Source organism: Phasianus colchicus, chromosome 7 (genome assembly GCF_987193195.1).
Source record: "Phasianus colchicus chromosome 7, bPhaCol1.hap1.1, whole genome shotgun sequence".
Classification (NCBI taxonomy): Eukaryota; Metazoa; Chordata; class Aves; order Galliformes; family Phasianidae; genus Phasianus; species Phasianus colchicus.
Genome location: NC_143442.1, coordinates 25571628 through 25596718, shown reverse-complemented (window position 1 = coordinate 25596718; position 25091 = coordinate 25571628). Strand labels below are relative to the sequence as shown.

General features: G+C 41.1%; 1 protein-coding gene and 4 non-coding genes across 5 annotated transcripts; all 5 read left to right on the top strand.

Annotated features, from left to right (window-relative positions):
* The first annotated feature begins 168 nt into the window (after nt 1–168).
* NOP58 (NOP58 ribonucleoprotein) lies at nt 169–24708 on the top strand. Its single transcript, XM_031601244.2, has 15 exons — nt 169–343; nt 3342–3418; nt 4983–5035; nt 7205–7329; nt 8053–8189; nt 9350–9414; nt 11204–11338; nt 12069–12214; nt 13157–13283; nt 13905–14068; nt 14797–14931; nt 16155–16216; nt 18577–18710; nt 23518–23639; nt 24365–24708. Exons 1-15 carry the CDS (start codon nt 299–301, stop codon nt 24419–24421), a joined length of 1584 nt encoding a protein of 527 aa, XP_031457104.1. The 5' UTR covers nt 169–298; the 3' UTR covers nt 24422–24708.
* On the top strand, nt 5319–5407 carry LOC116234063 (small nucleolar RNA SNORD70). Its single transcript, XR_004168054.1, has one exon. It is a non-coding gene; the product is annotated as a small nucleolar RNA SNORD70 (small nucleolar RNA).
* On the top strand, nt 9974–10061 carry LOC116234065 (small nucleolar RNA SNORD70). Its single transcript, XR_004168055.1, has one exon. It is a non-coding gene; the product is annotated as a small nucleolar RNA SNORD70 (small nucleolar RNA).
* LOC116234061 (small nucleolar RNA SNORD11B) lies at nt 12319–12402 on the top strand. The gene has a single exon (XR_004168052.2). It is a non-coding gene; the product is annotated as a small nucleolar RNA SNORD11B (small nucleolar RNA).
* On the top strand, nt 13417–13502 carry LOC116234066 (small nucleolar RNA SNORD11). The gene has a single exon (XR_004168056.1). It is a non-coding gene; the product is annotated as a small nucleolar RNA SNORD11 (small nucleolar RNA).
* Nucleotides 24709–25091: the final 383 nt, after the last annotated feature.

Below are 25091 nucleotides of genomic sequence, written 5' to 3'. Positions count from 1 at the left end.
AACGCGCCGCCTTCGTGCAGCCACTCCCGCTAAACGGCCGCCGCCCCCGGGGGTAACGGTTATACGTGCGGCAGCCCCAGCCCCGCCCACTGCGCGCGCCCGCCGCGCGCGCCTCCCGCCACGTGGCCTGTAGGAGCGCGCGCCACGGGCGGCCTCAGCGCTTCCCTTACCGGTGAGCTCACTTCCTCTGCGCCCGCTTCCTCTTCCGGTGCGCGCGTGCTTAACCGGGGGGTACCGTGCGTGCGCGCACGTGGCTGTGCTCCCGCCGGCCGCCCCCCGGCCCCGCTCCGTTGCCGTCATGTTGGTGCTGTTCGAGACCGCTGCTGGCTACGCCATCTTCAAGGTAAGGTGTCGGCGCGCGGCCTGGGGGTAGTGAGGAAGCCGCGCCTCGCACCCGGCTGGGGCCTGGTGGGCGGCGCGGAGGTGCGGCGTGTCCGTGCTGGTGAGGGGAGTCGGGTAACGGTCGGCGTCCTTCGTCAGTCCTGGGCTTCTGGCCCGCGGTAGCCGAGTGCGTGGGAGTTGAGGAGGAGGCCCAGAGCCCGCTTTGCGGATTGTATGGAGGAATGTGGGTAGCCGCCCCAGGGTTCCGGGCAGTGGCCCATCGTTCTGCTGCTTTGTTGTTAATGAAAGTTTTATTTGCATGTGGAGAAAAAGGTAACTTACGTGGTGAGTCAAATTCTCTGTACCGCTGTGTCTTTGTACGGCAGTGCTGTATGTCAAGCCCAGCTTAGCTAGGTGGTGGAGGGCGGGGGTTGTCCCACTTTGCTCTATGCTGTGCGGCCTCACCTCAAGCACTGCGTGCAGGTTTGAGCACCACAATGTCAGAAAGACATAAAACTGTTAAAAAGTGTCTGCAGAAGGGCAGCAGAGATGGGGAAGAGACTGAGGACAAGATGCGTGAGTAGTGGCTGAGGTCCCTTCGTTTGTTCGGTCCAGAGCAGGGTAGCTGAGAGGAGGCCTCATGATGGCTGCAGCTCCTCACAGGGAACAGGGCAGCGCTGAGTTCTGCTCTGTGTGACAGCGACAGGGCCCAAGGGAACGGCGTGGAGCTGCGTCAGGGGAGGGACAGCTGGGGGGGTCAGGGAGAGGTTGTGCACCTGAAAACAGTGGGTGTGGAACGGGCTGCCCACGGCAGTGGGCACGGTCCTGAACTGCCGGGACTTCAAGATGTGTTTGGACAGTGCATGCGGGCAGAGGGTTTGAGTTTCAATCCTTTGTGGACCAAGGAGTTGAATTCAGCGATTCTCGAGAGTCCCTTCCAACTCAGGAAATTCAGTGATTCTATTCTATAATTCTGCAGGAGTCAGGAGGGGCTGTAAGCAGCCCATATTTAATTCAGGAGGGGCTGTAAGCAGCCCATATTTAATTCAGGAGGGGCTGTAAGCAGCCCATATTTAATCCAGTGAAACCCAGGTTGGCTTAAAATAAAGGCAGTAGAGACACAGAAGTGAAGAAACTCCGATGCAGAAGTGCTGCTGCTGATGTCAGCAGCTGCGTGCTGGGCCCGGCTGTGGTGTCCCTGCCAGGCAGCAGAGGGCGCCAGGCAGTAAGCTGCAGCATTCCCTTGCAGGCTTTAAACATACCCTGGGAGAGCGAACTGCGTTTGCGTCTGGGTTGAGTGCAAGAGAACTGGAAGCTGTCTGCTAGAACTGAGCGTAATTAACATTTTATTAAGATGTGTGTTTGGAGGCATGTTTTGTTTTTCCACTCTGGTTCTGTTTGCAGCTGCCAGGAGTGCCCACACACACTGTACATCTGAAGGACAGGGAGAGCTTTCCTTTCCTCCTCACAATAGCTGCAAGTTTATGTGATTGTCATATCTGTATGTTTGTTCTGTATCAAAGTATTCACTAGAGTGTTTGGGTTTTTTTTTTAGACAGCTTCTAAAGATAGTTACTGTTTGTTTCTTTAATTCCTTGAACTGAAGAAAATTTAGGTTTCAGAAACAGTTGTCACCCACTTCCCTTTTCAGCAGTGTTCACAAGCTATCTGTAGCCAGCATAACTGTGGTCTGCCTTTATGCTTTGGTGAACAGAACCAGCTTCCTTTGCAAGCTGGGTAGCTCTTCAGTGTTCTCTTGTAGGTATTGCTCCCATCAGAGGAGCGAAGAGTGTGTACGAAGTAAGGGCAAGTGTTCTAGTTCTTGGAAGTCTTGTTCCAATATATCTTAGTATTTGGGGAACATAAAATGCCCGTAGACAGCCATAATTTCTATATGCTAGCAACCTTGATTGATTAGCTTGTATGCACAGTTAAATACTGTGCTTTTCTTGATGTCTGTTTATAGAGACAGAGAATTCTCTGAGCTTCAGGGTAGAAAGGACTAACCTAGTCCATATCAAAGATGAATCCAATCCAAAGCAAAGAATCAGTAGGCTGGGGAGTGGGGGGGAGATGTGCCCAAAGGTTGTCTTGTGCCTCAGAGACCTGTGGGAAATGAGTCATCATGTTTATTTGCTCAGCATTAATTTAAGAAAAGAAAGAAAGAACCTCCTTTGACCTCAGTTTAAAAATCTGTAAGGGTGCAAGAATGATTTTTGCACTGCACCAAGTCAAATTGTAGTTGTGCTGGAGCTTGTCACAACTTAAATCCAACATTTTTACTGAGGTATAAAGAACTTAACATTATAAGGATCTTGCCAGTGCTGTTCCCCTGAGCAGTTTTCTAGGAATTTGCAGTACACTCAGCATTCTGTGAAATGTGTGTAGGGTCTCGTGGCATAATTATCCTTCTCCTGTTTAAATACTGAAAGGGAATCCCCTCTGACCAGAGATGGGATTAAGCCATTGCTCCATCTTAAGCAATTTTAATTCAAATGATTACTGAGCTGTGGTGAAAAGTCATCCCTACTGTGATGTCCTTTCTTTCTTGGGCTTATTTGTATTCATGAAAATAAGGTGTGCGATCACCCCTTTTTTGTGAGGTGTCCCAGACATGTTTGTATTTTCCCGGAGTAGAGACAGGTTTGGTTTTGGGTCACTGGGGTTGTGAATGAATCCTCTAAGAGGTGAAGCAAGACCAGTTTTGATAAACAAGGAGAGGGCTTTGCTTTGATGGTGCGGGTTCAAAAGGACCTAGCCATTGTTGAGCAACTTCTATAATGCAGTTGAAAGCAAGTATAACACTGTAAATTCAGTTGCATTCCGGATGGGATGAAGATGCTGAGACAGAACAGTGAGACTGGAGATTACCGTAATTGTGTTTGTTGACTCAATTTGCAGTAACTTCCAGTGGTAGGATATGTCATGAATCTGTTCCAGGTCATCTCTGCTGAATGCAGGTTTGAAGGTTGTTCAGGAGTGCTTTAATATATTTGTGTTTTGTTTGTTTTTGTCTGCAGGTTCTGAATGAGAAAAAACTCCAAGAAGTTGACAGTTTGTGGAAGGAGTTTGAAACTCCGGAAAAAGCAAACAAAATGTAAGCAGCCTGATGTGGGGGTGACAGCCTGACTTTAGAAGTACATAGCTGCCTGTATAGCTCTGTTAACCTAAGGTTCAGAAACAAGTGTTGACTTTTAGATATTGTAAAACATAAAAGCTGTGAACACCAGTAGTGTGAAATTAAGTACTAAGACTATCTTGAAATGATATATAGCTGCGTAATTAAGCTGCAGAAGTTATTACCACATGCCACTGAAGAAAAGAAAAACAATGTTATAAGGAGTTTTATGTTCTGACAAGAACATCCAAGTTTGTAATGCTGAAACTGGCTGATATAACATGTTTTTGTGCTCACAGGAAATTCTTGAAATAAAAACCCATCGTGGTTCAATCTAGCTGAAACTAATAGCATGTGAATCCTTCCGTGAGATGAGAGCTAGCATTGCTTCCCATGCCACCAATGACTGTTAGTGTTGCTGAGCAGCTGCCTGGGGGTTGCAGTGCCTGCTGACCAAGCTGGCCTTTCTAGCAAATAGTCCTAAGGCTGGGAACAATGGTGAATTCCTGCCAAGTCTGCTTAGAGTGTTTTTATGGGAGCATTTCTAACCAGCTTTGGTTAGAACAGATACCTCTGAACAAGCTATGACTTGTGATTTGGATTTGTACTGCTCTGGAGGAATATTTAGAGGAGAAGACAGAATATTCCACATTTGTCTGTTTGAAGTGTTGTTAATCTTGTCTTGGAAACATCATCCTGGCCACTTGCTAGACAGCATATGGCTCTTAATGGATCTGTTCTCTGATCAAGTTAGTTCTTGTATTTCTAATGATTCTAAAAAGGCATCAGAATAAGCCTGGGGCTTTTGTTGGGCTTGTGTTCTTAACTCAGGCATTCAGCTTTATCTGTGACCTTGCTTCTTTTGCAGATACTTGACTCACAAAGCACAGTGGTTAATCAGAACTGGATTAGTTAAATGCCTGCCCTTGACAAGGAATTTACTGGATTGTGATAGCTTCTTCACTGGGACTCTAGATATCAACACCACAGATTATGTGAGGGGGAGAAGGAACTTGAGCTGTGGGAGTTGGCACAGTGTGTTTAAACACTGCACATATGATTTTTGGCTCTGGTGAGCAGTTAGGTGATGGAAGAATTTTGTTTACTGGTTGGTTGTTTTAAGCTCAGCTCAAAACTTCTAACATGTAATTACAAGGGAGGACTCAAGGATTCAGGGGCAATGAATCAGTTCAGTCTTAAAGATTTGAAGAATTCTTGGTAGAAAAGTGTTAAATTTGAGCTGTGCAGGCTGTGTCCCATGGAGGCAGAGGGTTCTCTTTTGAAGATGAAAAGGACAGTGTTATCAGTCAGCAGTGACAATCAGGGTGCTGTCTTGAAATTCACGTGGTTAATGTCTGTCCTTATATATCAGATATATTGCTCCTTTTCCTTTTTGAGGGTCTGAATATTCATCTCTGCTCACTTGCAATCAGGAGCAAAGCGGGGAACTGTAATAGTGGGGGCAGGAAAAAAAGCAAGCAAGCATTTTTTTAGCATCTAGTTTTTGTACATTTGTTTACAGACTTGTATTTTTCTTTTGCAGAGTAAAGCTGAAACACTTTGAAAAGTTTCAGGACACAACAGAAGCGCTTGCTGGTAAGGGAAAGTTGACATTGTTCATTGAAAAATAAAAATAAAAAACAACAATCTCTAGCCTGTCAGACAATAGTTCACTCATTGCTTACCTCTGTCTCTGCTGTTTTTTCTTTGCCTAGTTTTTAAATAATGCATCTTTCAAAGGCAACTGCTGTTGTTGTTTTATGAAGTCATCCACCCACTCTACAGTGTAGTAGAGACATGATGAAGTCTTACTTCTTTCATGTCACTCTTATTGCCCAAGCAGTTCACTAATGAGCGCCGTGTAGAAATTTGATGCACGTAGTCTGTTGTCAATGATGGATACTTGTTGGAACTGAATGTAGCTGATTTGAGTCAATATTTCGTCACTACCACTGAGACAACAGATGATATCAGACTACATATTATTATAACTGCTTGTTTTATGGATGTTATACCTCTTTTTTTTTTTTTGCAGCGGAAAAAATGTTAATATTGCACTTCAGAGAAATTCAGGTGCTTAAAATTGAAAGCCTTATACTCAGTAAATTTTACTATTTAAACACTTTAATTCTCAATGCTGCAGATGAGTTTGAACAGAAAAGATGAAAGTGCTAGCTAGTTGTTCAGGGATAGCATGATTGTTAGTGCTGAATGGATTGGCATTGTGTAAATTCTGTAAGTGGATGTTACACCTCATATTTACTACCAAATAATGGATCTTCATATTCTAAGGTAGGAGGGGTAGCTTTTAGAGGAAGCTAAGGAAACACTTTGAAAATGGAGATGTCGTATATGCAAATGAAAGAGTTGAGACTGAAGCTGCAGTATATTTCTCTGGCGTGTTTTTTGGCATATGTTGTTTTTGCTTAGATGTATGTTCAGATCATGTATTGCTAGTCTGATCTGAAAATATGCAAGAAAATCCCACCACCTGAACAACAAAGCAATAAAACCAACGGAAAACCCTAATTTAGAGCTTTGAGTTTATCTGGAAAATGGAGAAGATTACTCCAGCTACCTATGTTACATTTATTTTGAAGAGATAGTTATGTAAGTGCCTGTTTTATGAGGCTCAGGAGCTATTGCCTATCTTGAAAGTTTCATAACTTATCTCCATTCTAGAAAGGATGAGAGGAAAAAGGTAAGTGAGCACAGAAATTGCTCTTGCATTTCTTAAGGTTCTAGAAATCAAAAATCACTGGCTTGTGTTCTGTGTAGTATGTTGGAGATGTTGCATCAACCACGGAAGTTCAGTGGAGTACAAAGTTGATCTGCATAGAGGGCTTTATTTGTGTCATCTTAAAATATATTGTGTGGGGTTGTAAACCTCTTACAGGTCAGTTAATACTTAAGTATGAAAAGAATCCATTTAAAGTTCTTCAGTCTATGTGGAGTATACTAAAAGGGTCTGTTTCTGTGGGTCTGTGGGTGTGGTGTTGTTTTTCTTGGGCTTTGAAGGACTGTATGTTACTGTCAGTACAGGATGCAAATAAACCATTGCTCAATTTAAGATACTCCAGCTGTGGATAAAGGGACCTAGTTAATTAAATTGTATATGGGATGTTCCCTTAAAACTTTGCTTTTGGAAATGTGAAATTGACATCTAAGACATATGTATGGGAACTGTTGATCACGGCCTGAACCTCTGATTGACCTCCTGTGGCAAGCACTGAGTCAGCCATGGGAGCAGGTGAAGGCAATTCAGCTGCGTGACCAGAAGGGTGGAGGCTGGCTGCACCTCTCCTAGACCCTATTTAAGGGCTGACCCCCATTGGGGAAGGATCTTTTTCTGGAGATTGCTCCTTGTGGAGTTTACAGTGAGCCTCCAACACTGGTGAGCATTTCCATTTATTTTGATTATCTTTCCACAGTTACAATCTTACTAAGCCTAAGCTCTGTATATTTACTGATCGTACAGATATATTATGTACTTGTAGCATTCCATAAGCAAAATCCAGAGAAACTGAATTGGAAACACATGAAGTGAGGCAAAGCAGATCAGAAAATGGCTCCTGATCTAGGTCTTCAATAGGGCAAGTATATAATTTCCTTCTGTTTTTATTTTAGCTACCACGCAGTGAAGTGGTATTGCTCAGACTAAAGCTACTGTGGCAGTCAAAATAAAAATATCAAGTTAGAGGTCATATAGTTGCAGGTTTTAGGAAAGGAAAGAAACTGCATCTTTGGTGGTCTTGTTTTCTACAGCATCTACAGCTCTCGTAGAAGGCAAGCTCAGCAAGAACTTGAAGAAAATTCTCAAGAAGATAGTGGCAAAAGATGCCCATGAACAGTTGGCTGTAGCAGATGCTAAACTTGGTGGTGTCATAAAGGTGATTATTGACTTTCTTGTTTTTCTTTTTGTTTTTGTCTTTGTTTCATACTACTGAGATCTTATAGAAAGATTCTAGAAAGATAAAAATTATTAGCAATGGAACCTGCTGCCACTGTGGTGTTTGTGTTGTGTAGAATCGTTATTCCTTATGATCAGAGGTCTCCTTCAACTCTACCAGAGGAAGAAATGCTGTAGAAGTGGTCTACTTTGTTTAATATCTCCTAGCTGTCAAATCCTTGATTCACATCTCCTGTCTGATTGCTGCCTGTTCCAGAGAGTTTTATTCAGCCATATTCTCATCCTGTGTTAGATTATTGTGGGATGCAAACAGAGAAGGCTTCAGTGTTGAAGTGAATACCACCACTCTGACCTAATTATTCATTTTTGTTCTCTGAAAAAGATCCCAAACCCTGAAGAAATGAACGCTCATATACTCTGCCTTTGAATTTCCAGTAAACTTCAAAATTGTGAGTCTTCACTTCCAGCCCCTCTGCAGCAAATAGGGGCTTAATTATACATCTCTTCTTCAAACTGGGATTGTTACGTTGTAGTGAACTGAAGTTGTCACTACCTTAAGCATGAGAAAAGACTTGAACCTGTGAGTTGAGTGACCACAGAATTGCCATGGAAAAGCCAGGTGTAATGAGATAAAGCTCTGGAAGAAGGGATTTAGAGAAATATTGTCATGTCTGACTTGGACTCAACGATTTCCATCTTACAGGATAAGCTGAATTTGAGTTGTATACACAGCCCGATGGTTACAGAACTGATGAGAGGGATTCGTTCACAGATTGAGGGGCTTATTACAGGCCTGCCTTCTCGAGAGATGGCAGCTATGTGTCTGGGTCTGGCACACAGGTGAGTTCCTAGCACAGCTCTGTCTCATCCTGCCACTGCCCTACTCCTGTGTCCTCGGCTGCTCTGTGCTGTGATATGGTTTCATATTCACTTTATAAATCAACATACAAGTGTATTTGAAGCTTGTTTCACAGGGATTTTCCAGTTTGCAACCACCTTCTTGGGGAAAGGCTTCAGCCTCACCCCGAAGTTGATAGCTTCTTTTCCCTTTACTACAGAGTTTAGTTTGAAATGTCTCTGTAGCAGTTGAGTGGTTAGTTTAAAACTCCATTGCCATTTAGAGATTGGAGGATTACGGTTTGCTGATTTACACTGGCATACATGCACATATAATGTATATAATGTAAATATTAAAGGCAGAGAGATCTTTTCCTTCTCACCATCATGCCTTGCTAGGTTTAGTGGAGCAGTAGTTAAATAGAAAAAAAATATTGGATCTGCACAGGGTCAGGGATACACTCATGAGCAACTTTTAATCCGTTTTCTGACTGAGCTTGTTCTGTAGCCATTGGCAAGTAAGAGAACAGCTTTGTTGTAAGTAATGCTTTAAAAATGCATTTGTTGCTACTAATGCTATCTAGAACATAGGCACTAATATTTTTTTAAAAATTGAAAATTTAAGTGGATATCATGTGTTTTGCTGTAGAAATTTTTAACATACATTTAAAGCCAGATGATAATGGACATTCTCAGTCAGTGAGAGTCTGTTCTGGGAAGTTTCTTCTAGTACTTCTCGCTACCACTGCTGATATTTGTTGCAGTGTAGTTTGTGTTTTGTGGATCACTTCCAACTGCTGCAGAACTGAAAGTGCTATTGACAAATAATTTTTGTGGGAAGCAATGCAGAAGGAAACCAGAAACCTATTTCCTGCTGTAGTGTTCGTGCTCAGTCTGATGCACGTGGTACAGTTAGCCTTAGCTTTCACCTTTCTCATAGCATACGCACATGTATGTGTCACAGCTGTTCAACATATGTTCATCATATGTCACAGGTTGTGTCATCAGGGTTTCTTTAGTGGTCACAAGTGCGAGTGGTCAGTGCCACTAAGTTGAGGTGGTATGAATGTATGGACAGCCACATTCCTGTAAAATAGGGATGGGTGGGATGTGCTCTGCATTGGGATGTCAGTGTACTGATGAAATTATTTCTGTATCCACAGCCTTTCTCGATACAAGTTGAAATTCAGCCCAGACAAAGTAGATACCATGATTGTTCAGGCAATTTGTAAGTATATTTAGAGCCTAAATTATTAATGGTTCAGTTTATGTTATTTGCCTTCTTGATGCTGGTTGTAGAAAAGTATTGATGTCATTTTTTTCCATAGTATGTTACGATAAATTATATTGTGTTCAGCTGGGCATAAGGTTTGTTATCTCAATAGGATTTACCACAAACAGTAACATTGCTAGGGTCGTGCAGTAAGCTGATGTTCGTTTTCTTAGCATAGAGATCAGCTGAAATACAAGCAGTAAATTCAATCCTCTGAGGACTTCACTTCCCAACATGTCTTGCCTCAGTTATTTTGGATGTCTGGGTCCCCCACAACTGGGCTTTCTGAATCTTCATTTTCATGGTAGGTCACATAGGGAGCGATCTGGAGATGCTGTTACCTTAGAGGTGTAAAAAACACTGCAGTATTTTATGCTTTCTTAATGAAAAACAGACTGCAATTGTAAACACAGATAGGGACACCATTCCTCATTTGTCTTTGAAGATGTCCACATCATAATCAACATTCTTGCTGTGAGCAGTAGTGTGGAATCCTGTTTGAAATATGAATTCCCAGACTGCTGTCAATGATGAAACATAGTTAAGCTGAAAATAATGATTTAATTCAGTTCCTTCGTCACTACCACTGAGACAACAGATGGGAATGTTGGTATTGCACTGGAGGGAAATATTTTAGCCTCGGGGCTCTGTAGCAATATATGCCGTGGGTGTTACATGTTGATGTTGTAAATCCAGTTATCAGTCATATCTTCTAACTGGTGAGTCTGTTGGATTTGTAGGATGCATTTATACTATAAAGACAATTAAAGGGCTTAATAAGTGACGTAACTGAATACAAGATAGATATATTCTCACCATTAGGCTTTTTCTGTAAAGTTTATTAGGTGGCTAATTGTTACATCCATCTTGTGTATGTAGCACTTCTCTGATAGAGGGAAAATCACAGTGGCTCCTGTGCCCCATCCAAGAGATGCATTGCAGCTGTTAAAGGAGTCTGTTCTCCACGGTGGTCCCAGTGGTGAAACTTTCAGACCACGTTTGTGGTAATTCTAATGTTTCTGCATTGTTGTCCTAGGAGTATGCAGTTCTCTGAAAATGAAAGACTTCTATGTTACTGCAGCTTAAGTTTCATTCTATAAAATCTTGGTGACAAAATGAGGTCTGCTTCAAAAGTAATGCCTCCTGTTTTATATGTTGGCCAGCAACATCAGAGGTGAATATTGGTGGTATGGTAGTGGAGGTAGAACCTTCCCACCAATATTGTGTTATATTTTGTTACTGTGTGGCATATGGGAACAAAGGGGCAGTCTTAGAAAATGGCGTCTGACATGAATGCATATATGAAACAAAGGTGTCACTGAATTCATCTGTGTGGAAAAATTGGCACCCATTGACATTCAGTGATGCTCGTTGAACATTTCTGGAGACCAGACAGCGGGTGGGAGCACAGTGAGGCAGTGATGACAGCGGGTCCCCCCTCTAGTGTAGACTTTTACTAATGCAGCATGCAGACTTTTTCACTGCTGATGAATATGTATAGCTAATGGTGGTGACTGTGTTGGGAAAAAAAACAAGTGTTTGTAGATGAGAATTTGCTTTAGCAAACAGTGTTGTGCTTTTTGCGTCTGTTATAGTTTCCATGGAAATAAATAGGAGGCATTACTTTTGGAACAACTTATCTACTTCTTTTATCTCTCTGTACATTGTTTAAATTTGTGGATTTAGAGTTAACCATTTCTCAATTTCCCTGTAAGAAACAAATGTCCATTCTTCTTTCTCGTAGCACTTCTTGATGACTTGGACAAAGAACTGAACAATTATATCATGCGCTGTAGAGAATGGTACGGTTGGCACTTCCCTGAGCTGGGTAAAATCATCACAGATAACCTCACGTATTGTAAATGCGTGCGGAAAGTTGGTGAGTAATGAGGAGGTGTGAGCCTGGCAAATGCACTGTGTACTAATGTGAAATGTTGTGACACAGATTTGTAGACCAGCCGCTTGCTCTCCAGCAGGTCACGGTGTCGTGTACAATCCTACCATCAAGAGTGGTGTAAATAGGGCCAGTAGAGAAGTGGTGTATAGTTGCCTCTGTATGCTAATGCAGCTTGAAATTCTGAGGCTTAATATAAAGGTAATATCATATGACCAGCCAGTTCTTCATGAAGATCACCAGCATATCTTAGAATCAGAATTAATCAGCAGATCATTTTGGATATTAGCTGCCAAATATGATGTAAAGGGACTCGCTGCCTGTTTGTGGCCGTTCCCTTTGACTACAGTTGCTTTTTTTTCTTCTCTTCCAATTGTAGGAAGAATTACTTAGGCCTGGTTAAAAGTGACTGCTTGCTTCCTGATATTCTTCCTTTGTAATCTTGTGACTGAAAATTTTATAGCAAGAAACTACTGAAAAGGTGAAGTATTGGTGTTACAGAGTAAAGGCTTTTTTCTAGTTCCAAATTTAATTTTCCTAACCGTTCTCAGGTAGCGTAAATAAAGTCTGAACATAAATGTTTATTTTGGGAGTTTAGGTTAGGATGATAGCAGACTTAACCGACTGTTGTTATTTTAGCCTTTATCTTTGTCTGTTTCTGTTCTTTTCATACTTGTTCATCTCACACAGACATGCTTTCATCTGTCCCCTGCAGGAGATAGAAGAAATTTTGCATCTTCTGATGTTTCTGACATCCTACCAGAGGAGATTGAGGAAGATGTAAAAGCTGCTGCTGAGATTTCCATGGGAACAGAAGTATCAGAAGAAGATATAAACAACATAATCCATCTCTGTGATCAGGTATGTACAAATATATGAATAGCAGTAGGAATTTCACATTGCCTAACAACATCAGAGACTCTTCTACAAGGAGAGGTTTTCCGAGGGTCTTCCTAACGCAGTCATGATGGCAGTGATGATTCCTATATTGTGGTTTTCCTGATGTACGAACATGAGGGTGCGCAGTCACTACCTCATCTGAGCCATCTCAATCTGTCGATGTCTACTTGAAGTCTTCTACAGGTGTCTTTCTTTTGCATGGAATTCTGGCATCGGTGTGCTTTTAAGCCCTTGGGAGAATGGTACTGTGCAACCTCTTTCTAACCTGTCAATTTTGAAGCTGGGTGGTAAGCCCTGCGTTAAAAGTGGAGCACTGAGGCCTAAAAAGAATTGGGAGCCCTCTCATTTGTATTGCATATGAACTCCCTCTGACTTTGGTGCCAGCTGAATCCCTTTGTGACTTTGTGACTCCCTAGTAAAGGGAGTGGCAGGGTTAGGAATAGCAAGTTCCTGTTCTCAGTCTAGACTGGGCTGCTTTTTTATGTGTATTTTAATCGAGTGTATTTGTATGGAACAAGTAAAGACCATTTATCCTATTTAAAGAGAATGGTGACAAAGATTTATGTGAAAACTGAATGTTCCAGTGTTTTGTCCTAAAGAAAATGTCCTTACTAAGTATTTTTGTTCTGCTTCGCTGTCTTTGGCATGTTGTCAGCTTCTTTATCAGGAGTTCTGCTGAGAAAATAGGTTGCATGAGAGAATGAACAATACAAATCCAATATACTTCATGGATGGAACTCTGCTCTGCAAATATGCCCTATAGAAAGCTTTCTGTAACTGACTCTTGATTGTGTAGTTTGTGCTGTTGGCCTCCTTGGTTGGATTTTTCAACACTTTTATTTAGGGCTTTGATTTGTCTGTCAGCCAGTTCTGATTCGTGTAACTAAACTTTGTCTATGCCAGGTGATTGAGATCTCTGAGTATCGGACACAGCTGTATGACTACCTGAAGAACAGAATGATGGCCATTGCTCCTAATCTCACTGTCATGGTGGGTGAACTGGTTGGAGCAAGGCTCATTGCTCATGCAGGTGGGTCACACTGGCCATTGTAAATAAAATTTAGTTGACCTCATCACAAGTTTTCTCTCAGGAGCTAATTGGCTAAAGGCATCATGCAAGACAGTGATGAGCATCTCTTGAGAATATGAGTGGGAGCTTGGTACTAGTCTGTGATGATGTAGTTCTTGGTTGGCCTGAATACTTTTTGGAATATGAGGGCAACTTAAGTCACTACCTCTTCTGAGACACTGAGCACCCTTCTGACAGTCCAGTCAGTTCTGAGGTAAAATACTGAGAAGCTGGCTTCAAGCATTTGTAGTAAGATTGGCTCAAGGTAGCAGCCTTATTTTGGTTATCCGCTGCAGTTGTATGATGATGTATTCTTGCCAATGGACCTGGTCAGGAGTAGGCATTACTCTTGTACCAAACTTTTTATTCACTCACCCTTCTTTCCTGTTGCTGAAATCAGAGACAGAGTTAAAGCATGAAAGATTGAAATGGCTTGCTTGTTCTTCAGGAAATGGACATGAAGCAGCTTGTAGAGAAATTGAGCGCTCAGATCTCCTGCTTTTGAATACTGTAGGGATCTAGTATTGTGCTTGTTTAGCTGCTCTTCTGATAGATTACTATTCTTGTGTCACTTCCTTTTAGGTTCTCTCTTGAATCTGGCAAAACATCCAGCCTCGACGGTTCAGATATTGGGTGCTGAGAAAGCACTCTTCAGAGCACTGAAGACTAAGCGGGACACACCTAAATTTGGCCTTATCTATCATGCTTCCTTAGTGGGACAAACAACTGCCAAAAACAAAGGAAAGGTGAGTTTCAGAACTGTTGAAGCTTGGCTTTTTTCAGAATGCGGAAGTCTGTCATTGAGATGATTTGAACCTCACATTAAGGTTCTTTCCATGGCCTCCTGTTCTGCTTTGTGGTTATGTGGAAAATACCACTGTCCCACAAATCTTTGTGGTGTTCATTCCTCTTGACAAAGGGGAAGGGGTGGTCTGTTCAACACAACTCTGTAATAACAGATCCATTTCGGCTGAGTTGTGATGTAACATTGGTTTTCTCAAGGGATATTTTACTGCTTTCTTCTATGTGATAGTAAGCTAAGCTGTGTCAGGCATTAGTCTTATTTGAAAATCAAGTTCATACTGTGTGCTGAAGGTAGTAACTTTTGTGGCTCGCATTTAAAGAGCTTAGGTTTTTGTAAAGCAGCTGGGTGGAGATGTCTTGAATTGTGCAGAAAGCTATTCACCTGGAAATTATACCTCAAAATGACCTGAGATAAAACTTGAAGTAGAGTATAACTTATGAGGGAGATGTATAACTTATTTGCTAGGTTTAGACGTGTCCCCCTACTTATGTAGAAAATACGGTGTTACTTTAACTGTAAGTGCTAAAGAATGACCAATTGTTTTCTGGACTAAATGCTGCTAAGAGAAGGTTGCTTTGTTCTTCTGTTTGTGGTTATGGTTTCCAGATCAGAGTGAATCATTGCCTTATGTTCAGTCTTAGCATTTAATATTCTTTTTGCCTTGCCCAGATTTCTCGAATGCTGGCAGCTAAGACTGCCTTGACTATTCGTTACGATGCCCTTGGAGAGGATACCAGTGCTGAAATGGGAGCTGAGAACAGATTAAAAGTAGAGACAAGACTGAGGCATTTGGAAGAGAGAGGAGTAAGTACATGGATTGCTGCATGAAGCTGACTTTCTTGAAAAATATGACTTCTGTACCTCTTCTGTTTCTGGCATTTCTGATACATTGCATCTTTGGTGTCATCTGTAGCATATCTCCAAACCTTGTCAGGAAGGCCTGTGAGCTAGTGTCAGTTTTTCTTGTTTGTGTGGTTCCCTGTGTACATAGTACTGAAAAATACTGGCTTTGAAGAGGCGAAAATTATCATGCACTTATGTTCTACTACATTTATTTATTAATTGTAAACATAGATTTGTTATGTCATGGCTGCTTCGCCTAAGAAGGAAACCAATTTGTTTATTGTTCCTCCTTCACTCCAGTTCTCATTGTGATTTCCCGAAATCTGACTGGGTTTAGAGTTCAGAGCTTTCAGAGCCAAAGCTAGATGTTATTTACATCACAGAAGAGTTGCTGCATTATCCTCTCGTCACCTAATACATGTCTTGCCTCTCTGTACCTGCTGTTCCATCTGTTGCCATTGGCATAGCATACTGGGACAACATAGGATTCACTTTCCACTTTTAGGTAGTATGCCTTCTGCATGTGATCTTGCAAGCTATTACTGCTTGCAGCCTTCCAAGCTATATCTGCTCCTATTATGTTGTACTACTGGCACTGCTAGTATCAAAAAAAAAAATAAAAAATCCAGAAGAACTTGCCAATTCTTCTTTGAGTATTTCATGGGACACAGTACTTCCTATGGAAACAGAAGGAAGGAGCTGTATTAGTTGATACCAAGGCACCAACTTATTTGACAAGTACAGATTTAATCAAATCAAGTTTTGAGCCTGTATTGTAGTTTTAAGGTCAGCTTTATGCCAGCTGTAGAATGATACCTACCCTGACATACAGTTGTCCTTACAAAAAAGAAAGCATGCACAAATTTGAGCTAGCTTAGTGAATTTCCAATTATGATCCTTTTATGTGGCTGTGCTATGTTTGATCCCATACTAGATGTCCCTTAGTTGTGCCGGCTTCTAGAAGAGCTGTATTAGAAAGGCACGTCATGAGGCCTTTCTCACCTCAGTTGTCACCCTGTCACTATTCTAATCCTAGGAGAAAGAGTTGTGCAGTTGTACCAGATCCTGACCGGTCACATAAGCCCATCTGTCCATTTTTGATTCCTTTCAAGGGCTCTGAATCTTGTATTGTGAATTGTTTTTGTTCTGAGAATTTATTTTTTACTTCTAAATTTTTCTTTTAGATAAGAAGAATAAGTGGCACTGGAAAAGCCTTGGCCAGGGCAGACAAATATCAAAACAAGAGGTGAGTAGTTTTTCTTTTCAGCTTGACTGAGTGTAAATAACTCTTCATACTTTTATTTCTGAGAACCTTTTTCATTGTGGGTTGGATTGCCTTGAAATCCAGAAGATATATTCTATACTCTAATAAAACATTGATAACATGTCCCCATCACTAATGCAAATTTCCATGTTCCCACATTTTACAGTTATAGTAAAGCCAGTAAAGTAGGGAAACAGACCTGATTTTCTAGTAGAAAATTATTGACATAATCAGGTAAGTACATAGTAGCTTTATTTAATGCAAGTCTGAAAAAGTTAGAATTGAGAAGATTGGTGTTTATATGAATTTCTTGGACATGTTTGAAAGCTGTCCTAGAAATCTTATTTTTAGGAGAGTAAACATACAAAAAACCCACTTCTTTTGAGCAAAGCTTGATCTCCTTGTTCAGGTCCTGTACATAATAGCAGAGTCTTAAGGAAAAGAGTGGTTTCTGGTGCCTGAAATGACTGAATTGCAGCTTTGATGGCTGAACATCTAAGGGCTGGAATGTATTACTGTTAATTTGAGCTGTGATGTCTGGATTTTTCACTTAATTTATTTGCAGGCATCTTGCTTAACCTGGCCTTCCCATTCTGGCAATTCCTTGGTGTAGAAAGGGCAAGCGTTTGGCAGAAGTGGAGCGGGGTGTTAGCTCTGTCAGAAAAACTAGCAGTATTGCATCCATTTGTGTTTACCACGCATCTTTTTCAAGGCTGGCTGTAACTTGCATTGTTAAGTGTCTCAAAGGATAGTGATGGCTGTGTTTTCTGGAGCAGTTTTTGAAAAAACTGTCAATAAATGAAGCATCAGTGTATGTAAGGAGGCAGTAACTTAAGGTGTTGAGAAGACAACATTCTTGTAGGTTTATGACCTCTTGAAATGAGGAGTGGTCAAGTCCTGCTGGGACATGTTTCTACTGTTAGGCTTGTTCTGCAGACGTGTGTAGGCTCGGGGGAAGAGACACTGAAGATAGCTTCTTGCTGTTTAGCCTAGTTTGGCTGTCTAAAAGGGAAAGAGATTAAAAATACTCATTTCATGCACTCAAAATAATTTGAATTCTGGAATTTCCGAAGTTTTATTTTCAGGAGGATGTTTACTTTCTGAAGTTACAACTATTTTGGCCGTGATCTGTACACCAGCTCAGTCTCTACTTTCTTCACAGTACACAGTCATACTACTACGGCTTTGTGGATAGTATTTAAAGGGCCAAACTAGTGTTGTAAGGATATTGGCAAGAATCTCCTAGTCTTGTATGGAACTCCATACCCAGCATTAATTAATTACATCACAGTAATGTTTCAGAAGATTGTTGTCTGACTACTTTGCAGAGCTGAAACAGAATCCACTGTTCCCAAGAGGCTGCGTAGTCAGTTTCTGCAAAGCAGTATGCTGTGATCATATCCATCAGAGTTTGTGATGCTTGGAGGAGAAGTTGATATTGCTACCTGCTAGTATTGCTGTGTGTTTCTCAGTCTGATCGCTAGCGTCAGTTGCATTTGCAACCTCTGCAAGGCAGCTACTTCAGATTCCTGCTTTAGAGAAGTTTAGATGCTTACATGTCTGGATGGAAAATAATTTAGTGTTATTATTTTAGAGCTGCTTTCTCTTCTAGCAATTCTGTTCTGAATGAGAAAAAAATTGCTTTATTGCTATTAGTGATTCAACTCCCCTTGAAAAAGTATGACGGAAGAGAACTGTGTTTAAGGGCAGCTGGTTCTCTGCAGTCTCTGTAAGAGGTACAGACTGAACAAAGGACCTTTTGGTATACAGATAGAAGTGGCTTCAGCCACAGATTAGGAATTCTTCTGTCCTGTGAAGTCAGTGATACAGAGATGAGCTATTACTTTGCCTTCTAACTTGTGCCCTGTGAATGTGATGGTGGAAAAGCAGTGCAGAAAAAGCAAAAACAAAGCTCTTCTCCAGCCTGTGTTTCTGATAACCCTAGGGGTGTGCTTATGAACTCCCCTAATTGTAGGGAGCTATGTGCCTGTGACCATACAACAGTGATAGGAAGACTTTCAGCTGGCAAGAGATAAAATGGGTAACAAATTTTTAGAATGCTTTGTAGAATCTCAGATATAAACCAGAACTGAGCTCTTAGTTGAACTGATGCCTTCTCTTTAGATCAGACAGTTGTACTTCATGGGATATATTCTATACTCCTAATTACCAATGAACCATTCATGTGTTGGAGAAAGGGCCAGCTACCTGTAGATGCTTTGTTAGCTGAGCAGGATTGTTTTGCTAATGTTTTCAAGAGATTGTGTTGGAAAGCTAACTTCAAGATCTTACCTGGAGGCTGGTTCTTTGTTACCTGAACTGACCTGTTTTCTTCATTACAGTGAAATAAAGGTGTATGATCCTTCCGGTGACTCTACGCTTCCTGCTGTTTCAAAGAAACGCAAAATTCAGGAGGTGGAAGAGCAGGAGGCAGAGGTTGCAGTGAAAGCGAAGAAGTTCAAGGCAGAGATGAAAGGTTAGTTGCTGCATCTATACTGCTAGCATGCTGCTGTGTGTTTTGTGCAGTCTGACAATCATCCACAATACTTGGTTACTCTGGTTGGGTCTGACGCAATATATTAATAATAAAAAAGAATCTTCTGATAAAACTGCTGTAAGCATAGAACATCTTAACATGTAAGAGCTCTACTCATTCTTACACTGTATAGAAGGCTCATCTTCAGTGGCTCTTAGCATCTAGAGATAAGAAGGTTCCTGTGGGGGGGGAAAAAAAACAACTTGCCTGATTTTTCTTTAAATGAATGCCATCTTATTCTGTATAGTAGTGTTCCAGCACATAAAAGTCAAACATCAGGACTTCAGGTTAAATCACCCTTGGAAAATTCAAGTCTGAATTTATCGTACATAAGGAGTTATTGTCTAGAGAACTAAAACTACTGTGGCCACAGTTGTTCTCCTCTTTTGAGATACTGTGTGAAGAAAGGTTTGAGGCTGTGACTTCAAAGCACTTTGGTTTCTGTTTTGTGGTTCGCTTTGTGCAACATTGTCCCTCTTTTTGTGTGTACACTTGCAGCACCCTTAAATGGCTGGCCTAATGCTTGCTACAGTAGTAGAGTACCCAGTAAGTAACTTGGAATGACTTTAACTTCCTCTTGTGAAGCCCTGAACTAGATCTGGGCTTGAACTGCTCCCACTTCTATCTACTGTTCATGTCTGCAGATTGGGACCATCAGAGCCTTCTTTCTGTATTCCGCTGTGCTTCTGTGCTCTAGAGGAATCAGATGCTGGTTATGAGTAGTTATGCTGGCTCTTTACCTCTTAATGTTCGACTACAGAGAGGTGATTTTTCCAGATGCTGGTTTATTAATTGGTTCATGGTGTCTGTGTACACATATGGAGCAACTTGTAGGAAACTGAACTTAGGAGAATTGAAATTACACTGGTGGGGAAATTCTTTGTTCTTTAAATCTGAGATATGTGCTCCAGCTTGTTCTCTTGTGCTTATCATAATGAAACAAGGACACTTGAGTACTTCACAAGTTTGAACTTTGCCCATTTGTTTTTTGTAGAATGTGGGTGTTTTCACAGCTACTGCTTTTGGTAGTCCTTTGAACTAAATCCCCTTACTGTAACCTCAGAATTGTTCCCTTGGGTCTCCTTTCTGTTACTAAAACATTGACATTTTGTAGGCATGAGCTCCTTGCAGGTGAAGTATTAGTTATTTCCAGCCTGGTTTCTTACCAGTACAGAGATGGTATTTGTAAATGTTACTCAATGATTTGTGCTTTTACAGAGGAAAACTGCTTCTGTTTTCTTCCTTTGCTTTATTGAGAATTGAGAATGGTTGGACCCTAGTAAGTTGAGCTACCAAGAATGATTTGAACTGTAGAGAGTGTTCAGAATACTTATGAATTACTGAAATTTGTGCTGTTTGATTTTTAGAAAAGTTAATGATACCCCAAAGTACCTGAAAGAGTAGGGCATCCTTTGGATGTTCATAGCTCCTATTTTTCTTCCCCTCTATATATTGATCTCTATATCAACTGTGTAATTTTGAGACAGTTTGGGAACCAGAGCCCTACTATGTGCCAAATGCTTGACAGACTATGGAAGAAGCATACAGCTTATTTACCTCATATCAACTGTATACACATTTTATCCCTTCAGCATCCTGACACAGGCTAGACAAACCATGACCTTGCTCTTTTTCTAGTTGATATGTCTGCAACAGCATGCTGGTGAAGTGGTGGTCCAAGAAGTTTGAGTAGTTCATTAAGTTCTGAAGCATACAGAAGAGTACAGAGGAGGTCCCAGCATTAGGGTTTATGTTGCGTATCTGCTTGAATATGTACAAGCATTTCAGTTTTTGCTGTTCTTGGCTCTATTCTTTTCAATGCAGTACTCTGTTCTTTGCAGTGTACTACTCTTAGGGTTTTCTCTGGTCAGAGACTACACATACATTGTGTTAGAAGTCTCTGCCCCCTTCCTTCCCCTTGCTGTTTGTGCAGCTGCATAATAAGTGGGGATGGTAGAAAAGCAGTCCAGGAAAAAAAGAATTCTTCAGCCAGATCAAGTTTGATCCAGTCCATATTCCATGAAGAAGATGAGGAATGGGAATGAGGTGGAAAGCTGCCATTGAAGAGTGCTTTGTCATTCTACTGTTTTAATATTTGTAATAAAGGGGAGCAGTATTTTGCATTGAGATGTAAATGCAACTGCAAAATGTGGTGTGTTTTCTCTCTCCCTGTTAGAGGCGTGTGTATGGTGGTAGTACTTTGGACAGGAGCTTAGCAGCAGAGGGGCTAAGGGGGGTGGCATGACCTCAAACTACATTCACCTTTTATGTTATACCTAAAAGGAACTAAGGGGAGAGTTAGTGCCTGAAATAAGTTATAATCCACTTAACAAGTTGCTTTTTAATACAAAATATGTGTTAATAGTGGAGAATGGGAAATAGGACTGATATTTTGTTGCCTCAAGTCTGAAGCTAGGTGTGGCCAAGCAATATGTACCACCAGTGAGGCTAGCCAGTGCCCCCAGTGAGGTACTCAAGTTGTGTGGAGGCATCAGGATATAGCTTATCATCTGTGAAGGTGTCTCTTGCCAGGAGAAACATTGTCTTAAATTAATGGAGTGAGCCCTGCAAGGCCCAAAGCCTTAAATGACAGGAGTGTCATGATGTGATGTCTTTATTGATAGGCTGCGTGACTTAATGGTGTGTGTGGGGGTCACATGGAGAAGGGAGGGTGTGTTGGAGGCTGGTGTGTAAAAGCTTAGAGAAAACCGGTGGAAAATGGGTTACTGGAACTAATGATTTCCAGTGCTGTGCAGGGCCATTGATCAAACTCTTCTTCTGGGTGCTGCTTTTTGTGCCTTAGTGCCTGAAGCAGCGGCTGGTGGCTTTCTTGTCAACTGCTGTGTATCACAAAGAAGTCCCGCTGGGCTTGAGTGACTTAGAATACTGGATCCAGAGGGAGAAGAGTGGCCCCCCTGGAGCCTTTATCCTAATTCTGCCTAGGTTCAAATGTATGAAGTCCTGTGATGAGCTTTGCTAGAAAGCAACAACTTAAATCTTCTTGAAGGCATCTGCTGCCAGCTGTGAGAAGTGACAGTGTCTGTGAGTGTTCAGTGCTTTATCTGTGGTTGTAAATTGTGGCAGATTCCACTGCCTGGTGTTTCAGACTTGATGACACACGTGGTAATAACAAGAGATGTGTGCTACCCAGTGTTGTGCTTGACAATGGAGAGCTTACTCATCCTGCTGAGTGAAAGCGTGTATCGTAGCAAAATGTGATGCATGCACTCCTGTCGTACTGTATGGCTTTAATGTAGCACAGGGTTATTTTACCTGTCTCATATAAGTAGTAGTACAAAGGTGAGTATACTTAATGTTACGCATTTTGTGCTCCTTATGTTTGCACACAGTTAATTGCAAAGCATGTTTATGGCAGAATCTCCTTAAAATCATATATACATGTTCCTTTGGGAATCCTTTTGCTGTTCTCATTCTGGCATTTTTAATGTCAAAAAAATGCATGTATTGGTTGGCTGGATTTGGCTGCAGAAATGTCTAGAAATTTTCTGTACTAAAGCCCATTTTTTGTCTGAAGGCTATTTTGGTGGCAAAGATAGGAACTTATTTTTGACTCAGTCCTTCTGCTGCCCTAAAGTACTAAACTTGTGGCAGTACAATGAAGATTTTAGGATGTGATTTTTATTATTTATTTATTGTAATAATGGTACTAGTTTTGTTCCTGTTCTTTTTGTAAGTGATAAGTGAGCGTACTTTAAAGCTGAAATGTTTTTTGGAGAAATACAGTGAGAAAACAGCATCTTGAGTCATGCTTCTGGGTAGCAGCTGTATGTATTCTAGATACTACCATTTCCAGCATCTTTGTTTTGTAGCTGCTGAAGGACAGTGATTACTACGTCATGAATGTGCTCATGAGTACTTCATACTGAGAAACTTGTTATCTAGCACTGTCTCTGTTGTGCAAATAAATTTAACTTCGATATATTCCAGTAGCAGGCTGGCTACTGCAAAAGCTGTCATCTGGGTAGTGGCTTCTGCTTGTTTTCTTTACCTGGAGATTCCTAAGACTGTGCATATATTGCTGAAGATGGGTAGTGGTAAATCATAGTCCTCCTACCACAGTGATTAGATATGCCAGTGGTTGGCAAATAGTTGTGAAAAATAAGTAAGAGCACATGAGTAAATCTCTTTCCTTGAGGTAACAGTTCTCCAAGGTTATATAAATCATGTTTTTCAGGACAGTTTCTACTCTTGCATTAAATATTTTGTCAGCTCAGCATTAGTAGATCTTTGTGTCTTCCAGTCTGAATGATTGCTGATCTTCTTTTCAATGTGAAGATGAGGGAATCAGTTGCCAATAACCTGCTGCTGGCTGAATGCACTGCTAATGTGGGTTGTTGAGTCCTTCCATGGCTCCTGTGATGCTAGTGAAAATGTTTGCCAAACTGTGGGCAGTCTGTTTTCAAAAAGAGCACCTGAAATGCAAGTAAAACATTATTTTGAATGTTGGAGATGGCATATAGGAGTGCTTTTTATGTGAAATGTGATTAGTACTGTCATATTGTCACTTATGTCTTAGGTAGCTGTACGTTTTGGTAATGGCAAGCAGTAGTCATACAAATAGGGGAGGAGAGGATTAAAGATGACTGTGGAGACAGCGTGATATTTTTTGCTTTCTTAATATCTGTGCTGCATGCTCTCAAATCTCATAGAAAGCTTTTTCCTTCTGCCTTTTACACCTGTAATAATCAACAACTTGCCTTTTATTATTCTTCCTTCTGTGGTACAGAAGAGACAAATGTAGAAGAGGATGAGCCTGTGAAAAAGAAGAAAAAGAAAAAGGAGAAGAAAAAACAAGCTGAGGAAGAGGAGGAACTGACAGAGGAAGTGCCCACCAGCTCTACAGTTGAGGTGAGGCAGAACTGCACAGCTGCCTGACCCTTTTGGGCATGAATTCTTTCCAAAATATATGGAGCAAGGGGAAAATATTCTTCCCTATTGAACTCCTGTTATGCAGGGACTGTTTTTAGCAACTTCATTTAATAATATCCATCACTGTAAATTTCAGGAAGAGTTGTATTGCATAATAAGGTCTGAGAAATTGTAATTTCTCAGTGCTCTAGTAGTGTTTCCCTTCCTTTTCTGAGCCCACCCCCAGCTTTAGTCTCCATTCTTGTTACTACTTCCCTAGAGATCTGTTGGTACTGATTCACAGGCATCTCTGTTGTTCAGGGCTCCTGCAGAGCAAAGGCTGTACATGCTGAATAGATGAAGCATCACTTGATGTCTCCTAGCAGCAGCTGACTGGATGCTGTAACTAAATTAATTGCTCAGTTTTGAAATTCTGTTCTTAACATGGAATTTCATCTATTCCCCTTTCATTAGAGCAGCTATACTGCCTGTTATAGACTGACCACAGCTTGGAAAAGCAAGCAGCGTGTGACAGACAGCAAAACTTCCCTTGCTGTGTTCTAACCATCAAGTGGAGTAGCAGCGGAACAAGGGAACATCTCTTGTGCTGTGTTGAGCATGGCAGCTGGGGGAGATGCTTTGAGTTTGAGCTCTGTTGCTTAGCTACATGCGTTGTTTTGCTTTTCCATTACAACTTACTCATAGCAACGTTTGTTTGTTTCCAGAATACAGAGAAAAAAAAGAAGAAAAAGAAGAAGGTGAAAGATGAGGATGAAGACTGAGGAAAAGGTGGAAACACAGGCCATAGGACAGTGTTTCAGAGTAGCATTTCTTGATGTAATTTCTTTAACCTCTAGCTGAAAACTGTTAGCTCTCTATATTGCTAGAGTGCAAGGAGATGCATTTGATAACTGTCTTCTGCCCTGGAGCAGATTACCCCACAGTCCCTGCTACTTAGAAAGACTGCTCTGTTGTTTTGCAGTATCTTGTGTTGAAAAGCTGACAGTAGATCCTTTTTCATATGCAGTCTTCATTGATAAAGAATAAAAACATTTTTATGGAGATCTTATGCCTTTGTCTTGTAATTTATTTGCTGGCTTTCTATCCATTATTGGGACTGTTTCTAAGATTTAATTTTAGTTTTAATTGAATGATCAGCATAAAACTATTTTTTCAATGTGTAAGTATTCCATTGCAGTTTCTTCCCTAAGAAATTCAAACCTTTTAAATATTCTTAAGTTCTCCATAAATGGATACAAATGTGTGAGTAACATAAAAGAGCATTGAACAGCTGAGGTGTTATCAAGCCTGCAGTGTATTTCTTATCAGGAGACTTTTTATCATCTTCCAAACATTTTTGTTTTGTAACATTGACAGAATTGAGGCACATGTTTTGAAAGAATGCAAGTTAGTTTCCAAACTAACTGGCTTCTGTAGTGGTCATGGCAACTT

Coding starts and splice junctions, on each gene's coding strand:
- NOP58 (XM_031601244.2), top strand. CDS start 299: ATGTTGGTGCTGTTCGAGACCGCTGCTGGCTACGCCATCTTCAAG. Junction 12,215..13,156: donor TAATCCATCTCTGTGATCAG/GTATGTACAAAT, acceptor TGTCTATGCCAG/GTGATTGAGATCTCTGAGTA. Junction 13,284..13,904: donor AAGGCTCATTGCTCATGCAG/GTGGGTCACACT, acceptor ACTTCCTTTTAG/GTTCTCTCTTGAATCTGGCA.